A 16884-nucleotide genomic window follows, 5' to 3' on the forward strand; every position below is an offset into this window, starting at 1 on the left:
CATGATAGAGGTATGAAAACCTGGTAATTTTGGGGTACTGTGTGTTGACTTTTCTTTTCAGCTGCTCTCTTTTAGCTTTGATAATTTAGATTAGGCAGACCAAGATCGTCAGTAAAAATATGCTGTGCTATAACAGCCTGTCCAAATGCTTAACTTTATATCAAAGTTAAAATTGAGCTGCATTTGACATTTAAAAAAATTGCTACTGTGGAATCTAATAGGCAAACTGGAATATATAATAGATTATGCAAGTGCTATTTATATGAATGAAATGTTGTATCCCAAATCAAAATATACTATATTCAGAAGAAAAAGGGTTTCTTTATTTTGCATTTAATGTGAAATTCATTTTTCTGCATTGACTTATGAAGATTTTAATTGAAGAACACAAGTTGATTTCTGGCTCAGTACTTTAGTTGTCTTTATATTTGTTTAGCCTTTTCAACTCAGTGGAATATTGGAAAGAAATTATATACAGGGGCTCAAATTTGTCAGGGACCAAAGCACTCTGAAAACTGAATGGAAAGGGGCAAAATTTGGCATTGGGGAACAATGGGGGCAGGGGAGGGAACTGCACTTTTTGAGTTTGAAAATTTAATTGGGCGGGAGATTCCAACGATATAGTTTCCCAAATAGGGCCACTATATTTCTGTGGCAGAGAGGATTACAGTAGCTGCTGAATAGAAATAGTGATTTGAAAAGCCACTATGTTCAAACTGCCATCTCCTCCCTTCTTTCCCCAGATGCATTGCTGTGGGGCAGCATGACAAATAAGGGAAGTGATCCCTTATTTAGCAGGCTGACCCCTAGTGGTACATTCCAGTGTACTGCTAGAGGTTGGGTGCCACTTTTTCAGGATGGCAGTGCCAGAGACATCACTCTTTCCTCTCAACCTAAGGCGGGTGTTGAGAGGTTGGGGAGAGGCTTCCGATTCCACCTTGGCCACTGGGATTTTTTTAGGCAGGGGGTATGGGGTTCTAGGTCCACATGGGGTACCAGGAATGGTTTGCTTTGTTGAGGGAGAGTGGTAGTGGTTGGTCAGGACCTACTTGGGCCACCAGGGATCTTACAAAACAGGGTCATATGAGCTAAAATGTTGTACTTCACTTCAGATGATAATGCATTATCATGCTAGAATATTTATTCCTTCTCTTAGCTGAGGTTCTTTTTTTCCATCCCTTGCCTCCTCTGATTGTTTTATGATGTCACTGATACTTATTGTTATGTTAATTTTCACCTCCCCCTTCCCATTGTTTCTGGTGCTATAGAAATGCTAAGTAGTAGTAGTACATCACTCTGGTGCCTTTACACTGTAGAGGGCGGTATGTCAAATGTAACATACACGCATACGTTAATAAATTCATTTGCTGCTACATATAGCATGTTTTTTTTTTAGATCCCTATCAATTTTGAATTCGCCCGTGTATTTTTAGTATGCCCATTGCGTTAACCTTTAGAGTGTCGATTTTACCTCATTTTTCAGCACTCAAAAGATCAGTGTGAAAGGAAATTGCTGCGTTAAAGGATATCAAAACTTGTATCAGCCTCTAAATCTCCCTCCCTCCACTAATAAAGGTCCACCTCCTTCCTGCTAGGCTGATCTTTAGTGATTCAGAAGTTGTCCTTTGTAAATTCTACTTTGAAGTTAGCTTTAATTGGTGCAATATACAGTGACATCTAGTGACTGAACAGTGTAGTTTGCTACTGGTTGCTATGTGTATTGATTCTTGGTGGCAACAGCATTGCCTGCTGACTTGCATACACTTCCTCCACTGCATGCAGATCTCTATCATGAATATTCATTGTGGATATCCCAACAACCTGACTGGTTGAGGTGCCTCCAGGGGGTTAAAATATAAAATGCATTATTTGCAATGTGATGATGACATCTAGTGGCTAAATTATCACACTTGGTTCCCATTTTTCTTTCCAAGCCAGCAGAATGTTGTAAAGAAATTTATGATGGAAATTGTTTCAAGCCTATATATGTGTATACATATAGGGGCTTGAGACAATTTCTTTCACATACACATGTCCTCCCTCCTCCATGCAGGCAACACAGACACAGATGTTCATTCGTGGACAGGCAAGGTGGTTGTTAAGAATTCTGTATGCCATTCTTTGCATGCTTTCCCTACTTGTTATGCTAGAAATGTATTAATTCCTACTATAGGTGTGTGTATTTAATTATGACTCTGCTAGATAATCTACTTAATTTTTGGCCAAGAAACAAAGCTTTACTATGTTTAATGTCATAGAAATTGTACGTATTTACTTATTAAAGGGCAGGCCTAGCCTACGGCCAGATTTTAATTGCATTATGGGATGCATGTTTACAGATCTTAGTGATTAAACCATCTTGAAAATCCACTGCCTCACCTGCTGGGAATATCCATCTTGTGCCAGCAGTGGAATCAGTCTTTGATGTTGGTCTTTCCCCTATTCTGCTCACAGGGTAGACAAGCCAATATGGCTTCTTTTCTCCCTTTGGACTATAGCTTCAGAGCTTCAGTTTATGCATCCAGTTACAGCAAAACAGATAATTTCTTTCTTTCTAACATTTTTGTTTTACAGTCCCAGAAATCCTGGATAGAAAACACTTTCACCAAGAGGGAATGTATATACATTATTCCAAGTTCAAAGGATCCTCACAGGTAAAAACAAAAAACAATAGTTGCTTCTATTCAGTTTATTAAATGCACTTTTTACTGCTGGCCTGCCTCCTTTTGGCCTTTCATACTCCAAGTTTGCTGAAGGAGCCTAGTGTTTAGCTGCTGATGGTGTGTCTACATCATTTGTTACCGTTTTATATCACCATTTCTGTATCCTTTGTGCACAGTGGTCCTTTTACTTTGGGATTATGTAAAAGGGTGGGGGGGGGGGGAATTTTGAGAGGGAATAAAGGGGGGTCAGGAAAACAGGGAATTTTGATGCTGCATAGTTAAAATTGATCTTAATATACCATGTATTTATTTCTCTAGTATCTTAAAGTCTGTAGTATGCTGACAGAAAAATACTACTATAGTTCTACATACTCGTATACATATTTTTTTTGGCAGGAATAGTAGAACAAGATGCTTGTATTTGTCACTCTGGAGCTTCTCTTTGTGGCATGTAGAGAGAGAGAGAGCATTTATTAGTCACAAACCTTCTGCCTTGGGTCCTGCCTCTCTTTTTATATCCTTCTCCATATTTATTCTTTCCAACCCAATAGAAATTGAAAGAAATTATACATAAGAGGTTAAGAATGTCTGTCTGGGGGCAAATAGAGCTAAAAAAAACACTACCCTCCTATCTACCACTCTTACCTCTCACCAAACCTGCCCTTCCCAAGACTACCTTCCACAGCTACATAGAAACATGATGGCAGGTAAAGGCCAAATGGTCCATCCAGTCTACCCATCCTCTGTAACCCCTAACTCTTCCTTTTCCTAAGTGATCCCACATGCTTATCCCATGCCTTTTAAAATTCTGACACAGTCCTCAACTCCACAACCTCCACCGGGATGTCATTCCACGCTTCCACCACCCTTTCTGTGAAGTAATACTTTCTTAGATTAATCATAAGCCTGTTCCCTCTTAACGTCATCGTATGCCCCCTCGTTCCAGAGCTTTCCTTCAGTTGAAAAAGGCTTTCTTCCTTTACATTAATGCCCTTGAGATATTTAAACGTCTATATCATATCTCCTCGCTCCTCTCTTCTAGTGTATACATGTTGAGGTTCATAAGCCTGTCACTATATTTTTTGTGTTCAAGACCGCTTTCTAATTTTGTAGCTGCCCTCTGGACCGACTCCATCCTGTTTATATCTTTTCGTATGTGCATTCTCCAGAACTGCACATAGTACTCTAAATGGGGCCTCACCAGAGACTTATACAATGGCACTATCACCTCCTTTTTCCTGCTGGTCATTCCTCTTTTTATGCACCCAAGCATCCTTCTGGCTTTGACTGTCACTTTTTCTACCTGTTTGGAAGCTTTAAGTTCATCAGACACAATCTCTCCCAAGTCTCACTCCTTTCTGCTCTAGACATATAGAGACAGCATTGATATACATACACTTATGTGAAAGGGATTGGAAGGCATTCTGTGAACCATGTTCCTTCTGATTTTTCCACTGGCTTGATTATTATTTTAGTATTTTGTGTATTTGTATTTCTTGTAGAAACTTTTACTCCTGGAGGAATTAAGCACAAAATTTTAGAAAATTCTGCGCTATTTATTTGTAGCATTTTTACACTGAATTTCCCCATCCTAAGGCCCAAAATGCCCTCCTATTTCCCTCTTCAAGCTTCAGCCTCCCCCACCCTTCCCAATGGCACATTCACATTTTTCTTGCCCCCCCTTTCATTGTAGGCCTGGAGCTGGCTATCCCCCTCCTCCACAGAGATCACACAGCAGGATGAGGAGGAAATGAACTGCTGTACCCCCACAGTTCATAATAACTGGTCTAATCTGGCAGAGAAGGAGGAAGTGACCCGATGTGCAGTGCTTCACTTTCTTCTCCTGTTCCTGCCACACATTCTCTGCAGAGGAGGGGGAGAGAGACCCAATTCTGCACGATAGGGTAAATAGGAAATTAGGGAGTTTCATTTATCATGTAAATGATTATAAACAGATTACCAAGGTGTTAAGAGTTTAAGACAGCCTGAAAAATGAAGGCTTTTAGCCTGGTTTGAATAGGGCCAGAGAGAGAGCACAACATACCAACTCAGGAAGTCTATTCCAGGTGTATAGCACAGCAAGTTAGAAGGAATGGAGTCTGGAGTTGGCATTGGGAAACGTAAGAGTGACTTACTGATGAACAGAGCTCCCAGGGAAGGGTGTAGGGATAGATAAGAGATACTGAGGAGCTGCAAAATTAGTGCACTAGTAGGTCAGTAAAAGAAGTTTGAACTGTATACAAAAATGGAGAAAGAGCAAGCAAGCAATGGTATATCAAGTCCCATTTCCTTGAGATTGTACATGGAATGTTGCTAGTGGAGGAGTAGCCTATTGGTTAGTGACTCTGGGCAAGTCACTTAACCCTCCATTGCCCCAGGTACAAATAAGTACCTGTATATACTATGTAAACCACTTTGAATGTAGTTGCAAAAACCACATAAAGGCAGTATATCAAGGTCTAGTCTCTTTCCATGTCAAATATCACTTCACAGTTATCGGAGAAAAATTTTCTTCACTCAACATGTAATTAAACTCTGGAATTCGTTGCCAGAGAATGTGCTTAGCGGAGTTTATAAAAGGTTTGTACGGCTTCCTAAAGGAAAAGTCCATAGACCATTATTAAATGGACTTGGGGAAAATCCACTATTTCTGAGATAAGCAGTATAAAATGTATTGTACTTTTTTGGGATCTTGCCAGGTATTTGTGTCCTGGATTGGCCACTGTTGGAAACAGGATGCTGGGCTTGATGAACCTTTGGTCTTTCCCAGTATGGCAATACTTATGCAGGGTGGGGGAGGTCTGTACTGCCCAGTTGCACAGAATTCCCCTAGGAGTAAACTTTGTGGTGACTACTTCACTCTCATAGTAAAGCTAAATATATAGTGAGGTTTAGCTCAAACTGGGCTGACTGTGTTCAATCTGAATCTAATTATAAATTAACTATGGTCAGTTGGTTGAGTAACTAAGGAGAAAGTTAATTTTTAAAATGAGTGATATGGGTGTTGGATAACTTTTTTTTTTTTGTTGTTAAATTATGTTGTGTTTAGTCAAGTTCCCTTTGCCTAATTTTATTCAAAGATCAGAAACCATTCAGTTTGACATATCTGCAGTAATAGGGAAAATCAGGAAGAGGGGGAATTTTTCACATCACTGTTTCCATTGCATCCCACAGATCAATCCAGAGACTTGTGGATTATATCCCTTGCCAGCAGGTGGAGATAGAGAGAACTTCTGAGGTTCACTTTATGTAGTCATGTGCAGCCACCTTCACCTCAGTATTCTCTCTGTCTAGTAGATAGAGGGTCGTAATTCTCTAGCTCTGCATTGATGGGCTCCTGGCCTATCTCCCAGGCTGAGTTGAGCTTTTCTTGGGGTTACGTTCTCCCTACTGCGGTGAGACGGGTAAACTTGGTGGGACCAGGTCCCGCCCTTTCCTTCCTTGCTGGCCTCCCGGTGCGTGCCTGGGATAATTCCATCTGATTTGGTCGTGCTTTTTCCCTGCCTCCAGAAAAATAAATAAATAAAACCAGCTAGAGTGAGAAACAGCAGCTCATAGCAAGCGGTGTGAGTCCACAGCTGCAAGTCAGCTTGTTGGGGGGACCAGCTGGAGTTGGGCTCTGCCCATCATGGTGACGCCGTTGGAAACGGTGAGGTGCTGTTCCTGGTGTGGGAGCCGGAGAGCAGTGTCTGGATCTTGCTCGGCATGGGGGGGGGGTCCCCTGTTCAGATCCTTTTGCCATCCCCTTTGTCATATATCTGCAAATATGTTTGCCAGATTTCTCGGTATGTCTTATGTCTGCCTGTGGGCGTCAGCGTGTATTGCAGCTTGACCCACGCTGCCATTTCTTTCATCAGATGGTGCCATGACTGATTTGGCAGCAGCACTGACTCTGCCCAGAACTGCAGGATGCACTTTTTTACTAGAAGAGATGCCAAGAATACAAATCTGCTCTGCGCTTCCAATAATCCCTCTTCCCTTAACTGTGCCGTCCCCACCACTAATAGAACTCTGAAGGACCACTCAAACGGCTTCCCTATGACTTTTTCCAAAACTTCCAAAGAGTGAGTCCACAGTTCTGCCAAGGCCGAGCACTCCATAAAAGTGTGGACGAGTGTGCCTACCTCCCCTTGACATTTTGTGCACCTGTCATCCTCCCATAGTCCCATCTCCTTCCCACGCTGTCGGGTGATGTACACCCTATGGAGTATACGAAATTGAATGTCTTGTAATGCTGCATTTGGAGTAACCCTGTGAATATTCTCAAATGCTTCCCCTAGCCCTTCCTGTGTTATCTCTTCTCCCAATATCCTATTCCACCCTTCTGCTAATTGGACCAGAGGCTGTGTTCTCTTATGCTTGACTATGCTCTGATACCAATGAGAGATTCTGTTGGAATTTTCCGGCATCATCAAAAACACCTTATGTAAAACTGTGAAATGTATTGGGGAGCCTGCTTCCCGCAACAGTTTATGACAGTAGTCTTGCACTTGTAAGAACTGAAAAAATTGTTTATGAGATAACGTCCACGTGCTCTTGACTTGCTCAAATGTTGGAAAAATCTGTTGCCTACCTCCAGCAACTGCCCTATATATCTACACCCTCCTTCCCGCAACCTTTCAAATTGGCTTCGCCCCTCTCCTGCGGGAAAACCCGGATTGTCTCAGAAAAATGGGTATCCCCTTCTATTACCCCCTCCACCATTTCCATGCCTTCCCCAAGGCAACCAGGAAGGGATTTTTTCGTAGCCACCCCCACGCTGTCCTTTACACCCCCCCAAGACGAGAACACATCTAAGGGGGCACACCAACTCTGCCAAAATTCTGACATAGCGTATCTGTCCATTCCCGTGTGACACTCATGGAGCCACTGCATCAATATTGCTACATTGTACAGTCTAAGGTCTGGGGAGCCTTACTCCACCATCTCTCCTCATCCGCACCAGTTTGGCAAATGCGATTCTGGGGCGCTTATTGTGCCAGATGAATGAACCAATAATACTTCGATATAGCTCCACCTCCCTTTTCACCACCCACAAAGGCACCATCTGTAATGGATAAAGTAATTTGGGGAGGAGCACCATTTTAACCAATGCTATTCGGCCTTTGAAGCTAACCGGGAGGTCCTTCCACTGTGAGCATATCTTCCGTACCGTCTCTACCTTCTCTGTAACATTCTTCCTACACATCCACTCATAATCTGAATTCAAATGCACCCCCAAGTACTTAATTCCTGTACTTGCCCACAGCAGCGGAAACTCCTCCAATGTAGTGCTAAGGCATGGGGCTGATACCGCTAACGCTTCTGACTTCCCAAAGTTGATTCTCAATCCTGCAAATGCCCCAAATTTCTTTATTATTCCCATTACTATTGGCAGCGATTCCCTTGCATTACCCAGCAACAGCAGCATATCATCTGCAAACAAATTTACCCGATATTCAAGGCCTCCCATATGTATACCTTGTACCCTCCCATCCTGTCGTATCCTAGCAGCTAATGGTTCTAGTGTTAACACGAATAATAGGGGAGATAATGGGCACCCCTGATGTGTCCCACGCCCCAACGAGAATTTTGTCGTAAGGCTCTCATTTATCAACAACTGGGCCGTGGGATTGCTATATAATACTTGCACCCAATCCAAAAAGACCCCTCTAATACCATACCGCTGTGAAACCCAAAACAGGTATGGCCACAATACTTTATCAAAAGCCTTTTCGGCATCCAAACTGGCTATGATCGAGTCTCCTTGCCGATATCTGCCTTCTCTAAGTAATTATTTGCTGATTCAAAATATTTGCTGATTCAAATCTGCCTTTCACGAATCCAACTTGATCAGCATGCACCAAGTGTGGCAATAGCTCCCCTAACCTTGCAGCGAGCACGCTGACCAAGATCTTAAATCTTGATTTATGAGTGATATAGGTCTGTAGGAACCCACCTTTTTGGTGTCCTTCCCCGGTTTTGGCAGTACTGTTATGTAAGCATGGTTTAATGTCGTCTCCATTACCTGGGATTCCCGGATATCATCGCACATGCCTATAAACGCTGGTATACAGTGCTCTTGCAGTATTTTATAAAATTCGGACCCCAGTCCGTCCGGGCCGGGGGCTTTAGCCAATTTCAAATTCTTTATTACCCCTTGCACTTCCTTTCCTGTTATGGGTGCGCTTAACATTGCCACCTGGTCTAGCGCTAACCTCGGATGTCTCAGATGTTGAAAACATTCTTCACATTCTTGGCTAGAGAAATCTCCCCTGTCATACGCCTCATAAAAACATGTGAATTCTTCCTGTATTTCTTTCGGTGCCTTGATGCTCTCCCCCTTTGCCCCTTTCAATTTTGCTATATATGTTTTCCCCGAGCGTTGTCTTACCAAAGAGGCCAGTGGCTTCCCAGTCTTGTTCCCACATCTGTGTAGGCCATATTTGTACAGCTTAATACTATATAACGCCCGCTCATTAAGTAAACTCTGCATCTCCTTCCTACACTCCACATATAAACGCCTATTCTGTTCTACTGGCTGCGCTATGTACCTTCGACGCGCCTCTCCCATCCGTTGCCCCATGCTTAGTACTGCCTGGTCCCCTTTCTTGCGCGAAGCTGCCACATATGCTATTATTTTCCCTCTTAATAGTGCCTTTGTCGCCTCCCAATACACTCTAGGACCTACATCAGTCACATGATTCTCCATTTCATAATCCTTCCACGCTGCTTTTAAGTATTTCTTAAATTCTACGCTTTGGTATAAAGCTGGATTTATACGCCAACGACTTGGCCTAGCTTGGACACTCCATTCAATGTCAGCTTAGACTGGCGCATGATCCGAGATCTCCGCCTCCCCAATTACTGCTCTTCGTGTCTTGCCCCCCACACTGCTCCGGACACCAATATGTAATCCAAGTGAGCATGAGCCTTATGTGGATGAGAGAAAAATGTAAAATCGTGCTTCTCTTCATGAAGTAGTCGCCACACATCCACCAATGCCATTTCCTCACTCAAATAGTTAACTCCCTTCTTACTATGGTCCCTCATAGGTTGCCTCGGGGGTTGACAATCAATAGATGGATCACTGACAAAATTGAACCCCCCCCCCACTATTAAAGGGCAATCATCTATTATCGCTAATTTGGAATGGAGTTGAGTGGAAAAATGATGCGAATAAGTATTTGGTGCGTAAGACTACAGAGCGCTATTTTTACTCCTTGCAGGGTACCCGTCACTATCACCCATCGTCCTTCCGGATCCTGCATAATTTCCTGTAGTGTAGATGCCAAGGCCTTTTTTATCACCACTGTTACTCCTTTCTGGCGGCCACTGTAGGATGCATAATAAATCTCCCCCACCCAATCCCTTTGCAGTTTAGCGTGTTCTACCTTATCTAAGTGGGTTTCCTGGAGTAACGCTATATCCGTTTTTACTCTTTTCAAGTATTGCAGGAGCCTTGCTCTCTTAATGGGAGAGTGGATCCCATCAACATTAAGAGTCACTAGCCTTAAAGTTGCTGCCGCCATATCTCCATCTGTATCTCTACCCTCTCAATTATTTCCTTTCCCCTTGGGGAGCGAGGCCTCCCAGCCAAGCCTCCCCGCCCTACTCCCTTTCACCCATAATTCCCCCTCCTTATTCCTAACGTTACTGTTCCCAGTACCTGGAGAACCCCCCCTTCCCCCCTCCCCTCACTCCCCCCAAAATAACTTAATAACCCCCACCCAGCCTTAGCATCCACCCCATCCACTCCCACATACTCCTTTTTACATTCCCCTTGCCCGCCCCGCTCCCCTCCGTTCACTTTTACCCATTCCTACCCTCGCCCTTCCCCAACTATACAATCTCTCCACACACCAATATTCCCTCTTCAACAGCAGTATGCCAATATATCCCACATCCTCAGTTCTTCACCCCCCCCCCAGATAACCCCACACATTCTCTACCCACACATTAACTCCCTTCAACTGAGTATAAATGGGTTTAACAGAACCATCTTAATATACATACACACTATATTTTTGTAACCCGCCTGGTCAACCACAGTTCCAGCCCCGAGGAAGCAGGATGTACTTCTCAGAAACTCAACCGTCTGGGCTCCGTATTAAAGCTTCAATACGTTATTTATGGTCCCCTATCACTCTCCAGGGTAATTCTTGTGCCTTATAGATACCCAGTCATGTTGGGTCCTGCAGTTGCTCTGGAGGTCCATCCATACTTAGAGTCTGGTCACAAATGCTTTCAGCTCCATTGGATTGGTGAAAAACAGCGTTTTGTTCTCATGTGTCACCCAAACCTTCGCTGGATATAACATCGCGAATCGTATGCCCTTGTCATACAAAGTTTTACATTATTGGCCCATTCTGCGGCGCTGGCCCGCTACTCTGGCTGAGTAGTCCTGAAAAAAAGCACCGGGACTCCATTATATTCCAGGGATCTGCTTGCCCTATAAGCCTGCATGATCTGTTCCTTGTGCATGTAATCCATGATTTTAGCCAACACAGGTCTCGGTCGCTGAGCGCTCCCACTCTGTGGACACGCTCTACTCTCATTTTGTCCTTTATCTGTTCTACCTTCAGTTGCATCGGCAGCCATTTTGTCACCATGTCCCTCAGTTCCTTCTCGCGCACAGATTCTGGAAGCCCGATAATCCTTATATTATTTCGCCGGCTTCAGTTTTCAAGGTCATCTGTCAGCTGGGTAAGTTGCTTTGTTAATGTTTTCACCGCTTCTATTCGGCCGTCCATAGCCTCTGATCTGTCCTCCTGCTGGCCGATACGTTCCTCAGCATTTTGTAGGCGTGTTGCCTGCCGCTCTAACTTCTCATTTATAGAGTCTACTGAAGACTGCAACCTTGTCATCCGGTCATCCAATACGGCCGTCAGCTGTTTAGTCAGCTCCCTGACCGCTTCTTCTTGTAGCGTTACCACCGCGTTAGCAGCAGCGGCTGGCGCCGTCATCACCATCTTAGGACTCCTGGCCTGCACACGATCACGGAGCAGCCGCTGGGTCTTTACTGGCATACCCTTCAGCTCTTTCCAGTCAGCCTCCCAACTTCCATCACTTGAACCTTGGTACATGCTGTTGAAGTTCAGGTACTTTCCGTCTTGTTAGAGCAGGAAGGGGGCAGGAAATTCGCTGATGAATTTAAGCTGAGAGCAGAGCTAGGCTTCGAAAGTCCTCTCAGCCCGCTGGCATCATGTGACCCCCTCTGGAACTTTGATTTCTAGTCGCTTATAGATTTAGGCCACTTATATCTCGGATGATAAAAGCCAGATAGCTGATTGCAGATATATTCAGTGCCTCAAGTGGCCTCTGGATTATCAAACTCTGTAAGTCATTTTTTTGGGCCTTGGGTGCTCAGCCATTTTTTCCAGCAAACGTGCAAAGCTACTCCTTTATTGACACTTATCTCTAGATCAGCTGGTTAGAAATACACTGGCTTTACTTGGCTTCTCCTCTATTCATATTTACCCATCCATCTCATAGCATAGTAATATAGTAGATGACGGCAGAAAAAGACCTGCACGGTCCATCCAGTCTGCCCAACAAGATATACCTTACCTTAATTTGTATATGTCATTTTCAGGGCACAGACCATATAAGTCTGCCCAGCACTATCTCTGACTCCCAACCACCAGCTCTGGCACAGACCGTATAAGTCTGCCCAGCACTATCCCCGCCTCCCAACCACCAGCCCCACCTCCCACCACCCAATCTCAGTTAAGCTTCTGAGGATCCATTCCCGCTGAACAGGATTCCTTTATGTTTATCCCATGCATGTTTGAATTCCGTTACCGTTTTCATCTCCACCACCTCCCATGGGAGAGCATTCCAAGCATCCACCATTCTCTCCATGAAAAAATATTTCCTGACATTTTTCTTGAGTCTGCCCCCCTTCAATCTCATATCATGCCCTCTAGTTCTACCGCCTTCCCATCTCCGGAAAAGGTTCGTTTGTGGATTAATATCTTTTAGATATTTGAACGTCTGTATCAAGTCACCCCTGTTTCTCCTTTCCTCCAGGGTATACATGTTCAGGTCAGCAAGTCTCTCCTCATACGTCTTGCAACGCAAATCCCATACCATTCTCGTAGCTTTTCTTTGCACCGCTTCAATTCTTTTTACATCCTTAGCAAGATACGGCCTCCAGAACTGAACACAATACTCCAGTTGGGGCCTCACCAACGACTTATACAGGGGCATTAAAACCTCTTTTCGTCTGCTGGTCACTCCCCTCTCTATATAGCCTAGCAACCTTCTACTTATGGCCACCGCCTTGTCACACTGTTTCGTCGCCTTCAGATCCTCAGATATTATCACCCCAAGATCCCTCTCCCCGTCGGTACCTATCAGACTCTCCCCGCCTAACACATACGTCTCCTGTGGATTTCTACTCCCTAAGTGCATCACTTTGCATTTCTTGGCAAAGAAACCCTGTACAAGTTTCAAAAGGCCTGACACATTGATTCTCATAAATTAGTACCAGTTTTATCAGTAATGTTTTTCTCTTCTGCTGTCTTCAGCAAACACTTGATACCGCTGAGAAACAGTGCGTTACATATTGCGAGAGGCTTAAAGATCATTGAGGAGAAAAAAAAGATAGCAATAATGATGGGGGGAAAAGAGAGAATATGAAGAGGGAAAGGGGATCCCTGGTTCCATACAGGATAAGCCATGAAATGTTATACTTCTACTTTTAGCAAAGGATTTGAATTTTTGATTTGATTGCTAATCTTTTTAAATCTAAGTTCAAGCTGCGTTTTGTTTAGGTACAGCAGATATTTTCATGCCCTAGAAGGCTTCAAGTCTAAGTTTGTACCTTAGACTACAGAGGGTGAAGTGAATTGGATAGGACAAAATCAGTGTAAGCACACATGTAGAATTATCAAGAAAGTGTGTACAGGACTGTTTCCACTGTAACTTTGTTTTCTTTTATCTTTTATTTTTTATTTTAAATTTCTTTATTAATTTTGATTTAAACAAAGATAACACACTTTGAATGATACATCAATGTTTTAAATAACAACTTTAAAGTAAATTATTCCAGATTTTAAATTCCAAAAGGAATTTATACAAACATTGATTTTCAGCAGTCCACAAATTAAAGAGAATCCAATTATCACCAAAGGAAGTTGGTTAAAGTGGAAATAATTAACATTTAAAGTTAGAGCAGGCGGTTTCTAAATTTACATCTTGACTATAATTCCAACATTTATTTGGTCAGTTCTTTTTTCCCATGCATAAGTAAAAATCTAGACAGTTGTTCAGGTTCATAAAATATATATCTGTTATTCTTGAAAAAAATTAAACATTTGCATGGAAACCTTAATTGAAAAATGGCTTCTATTTCCACTGATTTCTGCTTCAGTTCCAGAAATTTCTTTCTCCTTTGCTGAGTCCATTTAGAAATATCTGGGAACATCAAAATCTTATCTCCCATAAACTGAGGCTGTAAATTCTTAAAATACAATCTTAATAGAGCCTCTTTATCTTGTATAAAGACAAAGGAAATTATCAAAGTAGCACGAGTTTTAATTTCTTCCTGAGATTGCTCCAATAATCCGGATACATCCAGAGATTCAGAAGATGTTTGTAACTCAGTAGGAGACGATTGAGAATTTTTCCCTTGTAGTTTAAGGTAATATATTTTTTGCAGTGGAGGTAAAGAATCCTCTGGATATTTGAAAATCTCCTTCAAAAGTTTATTAAACAGCTCTCTAGCAGACATATACTGTGTTTGAGGAAAGTTTAATAAGCGTAGATTTAAATTTCTTGAGGAATTTTCTAGATTTTCAAGTTTTCTATGGATAATCAAACGATCTCCTGCCATTTGAGATTGCTGTTCTTGAATTTTCACTATATCCGTTTCCATTGCAACTTGTTTAACAGAAATCACTTCAACTTTTTCTTTCAGGTCTTTTACTTGTCTAGAGTTATTCAATGAAACCGAAATAAAGGAAGTACAGACCTTGTGTAGGGCTTCAAGAGCCGTCCAAATAGAGTCCAGGGATATTTCCTGGGGTTTCACCAGGGGCTGAATCGCCATCGCACACAACGAGGCTTCCTCCTCGAGACTACCATTCCGGGTCCCCCTCGTTGTCGTTTCTCCTAACGCCGATCCTGGCGAAATCTGGATATCCCCCAACAAAGACAGATCTTCTGCCATCTTTTTCGACGGGGTCTGCCATCCCTTCGGGTCTATACCTTCACTCGGTACTCCGGCCCCGTCTACTTGTGGCGGTGGGGGAGCTATAGGTCCTAGCGGGCTGAGCGAAGTTTTGCTCTCCAAGCCGGGGCTCTTCCCCGCCCCGGCAGCAGAAACGCCCGTCAGCGTAGGAACCAAAAAAGCAGAAATGGAAGTTTGCCCCAAAGAGGGGGTCTCCAGCCTAGAGAGGGACGGTCCCTTCGGCTTGCCCTTTCTCTTTGGCATGCTCGTAAAGTCAAAAAGAGAGTAAGAAAATGAAACTCAAGCAGAGCATTCTACTCCTGCTTCCTGCTCGATCGCCATCTTGGATTCTCCTCCGTTTGTTTTCTTTTATCTTTAAAAGATTGTAAAATATATATGTCAGCCACTTTTCTGGACAGAACAAATGTATCAACAGTAAAAAGAAATCTTTTATTACACATAGGATTTTAATAATAGATTCATTTTAGTTGTTTAACTTGTTTGCACTGACCTTATGAAATGAGTATAATTCAAAAGCCAGTCACAAATATTTTAAGTCATTTGTTTCTGAGCATCTGGGCCTCAGGGCATACACAGTGGCTGGAGAAGAGGTCTGTGCCTTTGAAAGCTTATCAAAAAATATACTGTTAGCCCAATAACAAAGGTATCATCTTATTTTCCTTTCTTTTGTTTTGTTTCTATTTAGTGGTTAGGGTTGGTGGACTTTGGTCCTGGGGAACTGAGGAACTGAGTTCGATTCCCGGCACAGGCAGCTCCTTGTGACTCTGGGCAAGTCACTTAACCCTCAATTGCCTGCCGCATAGAGCCTGCAATGAGTGGGAAAGCGCGGGGTACAAATGTAACAAAAAATAAAAATAAAAATCTGGCACTGATTATTGTATTGTATTTTTTGTATTTAATTTTTGTAAGATGGTTTGTTAATCTTTCCAAGTAAGGTGATCAGTAAGTGTAAAAGAACATAACACTTGAAATAGTATTTGGTACTGGCAATTTACAGATCTGGTGAAGTAGTAGAGGGTTACTTGGAAATGCATTCAGAAAGTGGTGCACGAGTGTTTGGTGTGTTCTGCATTGGTTTCAAGAAAATGTAAGGGGGGGGGGGGGGGGGGAGGTCCAAGTCAGTGTCATATCAGTAAGAAGCGCATGGAAGCTCTGTGTTTTGTGGTGCTGATAGGTGAGTGTCTCAGGTTTCTATTGTAGGAATACTTGGCAGCACACTTGTGTTCCAAAGGCATTATAATGTATGATGTTAAATTTTGTGTGTATGGTGACTTTCTAACTTGCAGCTAGTATCTTTCTGAATATTGAGCTGAGATCATGCAAACTCCAGATTGCCAGTCTAAGTGAGTTTGATAAAGTTTTATATCTCACCGTTCATTATTTATGATTTCTGTTTGTATCAGGCAGTTTATGTCCAGATAAATGTAGCAGGCTTAAAGGACTGGATTAATATAATTAGACATTTCAGGTCTAAATACAGTGTGTTCTTACTATATTTGTTTTGTAATCTACTTGTGTTTGTTTTGATTCTAAATTTAACTAAAGTTCATTATAGATTTATGAAAACATGATCTCATTGAGATGAACTTCCTATGTGGCTGCATAAAGTATACATACAATATATAGTATTGGTCCAATTTTGAAATGAAAGGAATCCTTTAAAAGAAAATGTTGAAAAAACCTTTTTTTTGCTGTTATAAATTGTCAAAGTTCTGTATATGGTAAATATAAATATATCCTAAAAGTGACTGCTGTGGCATGGAGCCTTTTTACTAAACTGCAGCTAGCACTTAAAGGGCATTCTACTGTGTGGCAACCTCTATCGCAGAGCTGTGTTAAGGTGCTTTGTGGTGTTTTCATAGTTTGTGTGCGGCAAACTGTGCATGAAGCGTGTTTCTGTGTCAGAGGGCATGGCATAGGTAGAGAGTAGGTGGAAAGTGTTTGGTAGTTAGCATGTGGTTAAACGCAATGGGCCAGATTCTATATATGATGCCTGAAAAATCCGCACAGAACTCATTTCTACCTCAGCATATTCTATAAGATTTA

General features: G+C 42.5%; 1 protein-coding gene across 1 annotated transcript in view; it reads left to right on the plus strand.

Moving 5' to 3' along the window:
• LOC115459036 (transient receptor potential cation channel subfamily M member 7-like) overlaps positions 1-16884 on the plus strand; it is a 128052-nt gene that overhangs the window by 79536 nt on the left and 31632 nt on the right. The window contains exon 2 of the mRNA XM_030188901.1: positions 2575-2654. Within this exon, the coding sequence (XP_030044761.1) occupies positions 2575-2654 (80 nt within the window). The remainder of the gene's footprint in view (positions 1-2574; positions 2655-16884) is intronic.

This window comes from Microcaecilia unicolor, unplaced genomic scaffold (assembly GCF_901765095.1).
Source record: "Microcaecilia unicolor unplaced genomic scaffold, aMicUni1.1, whole genome shotgun sequence".
Lineage (NCBI taxonomy): Eukaryota > Metazoa > Chordata > Amphibia > Gymnophiona > Siphonopidae > Microcaecilia > Microcaecilia unicolor.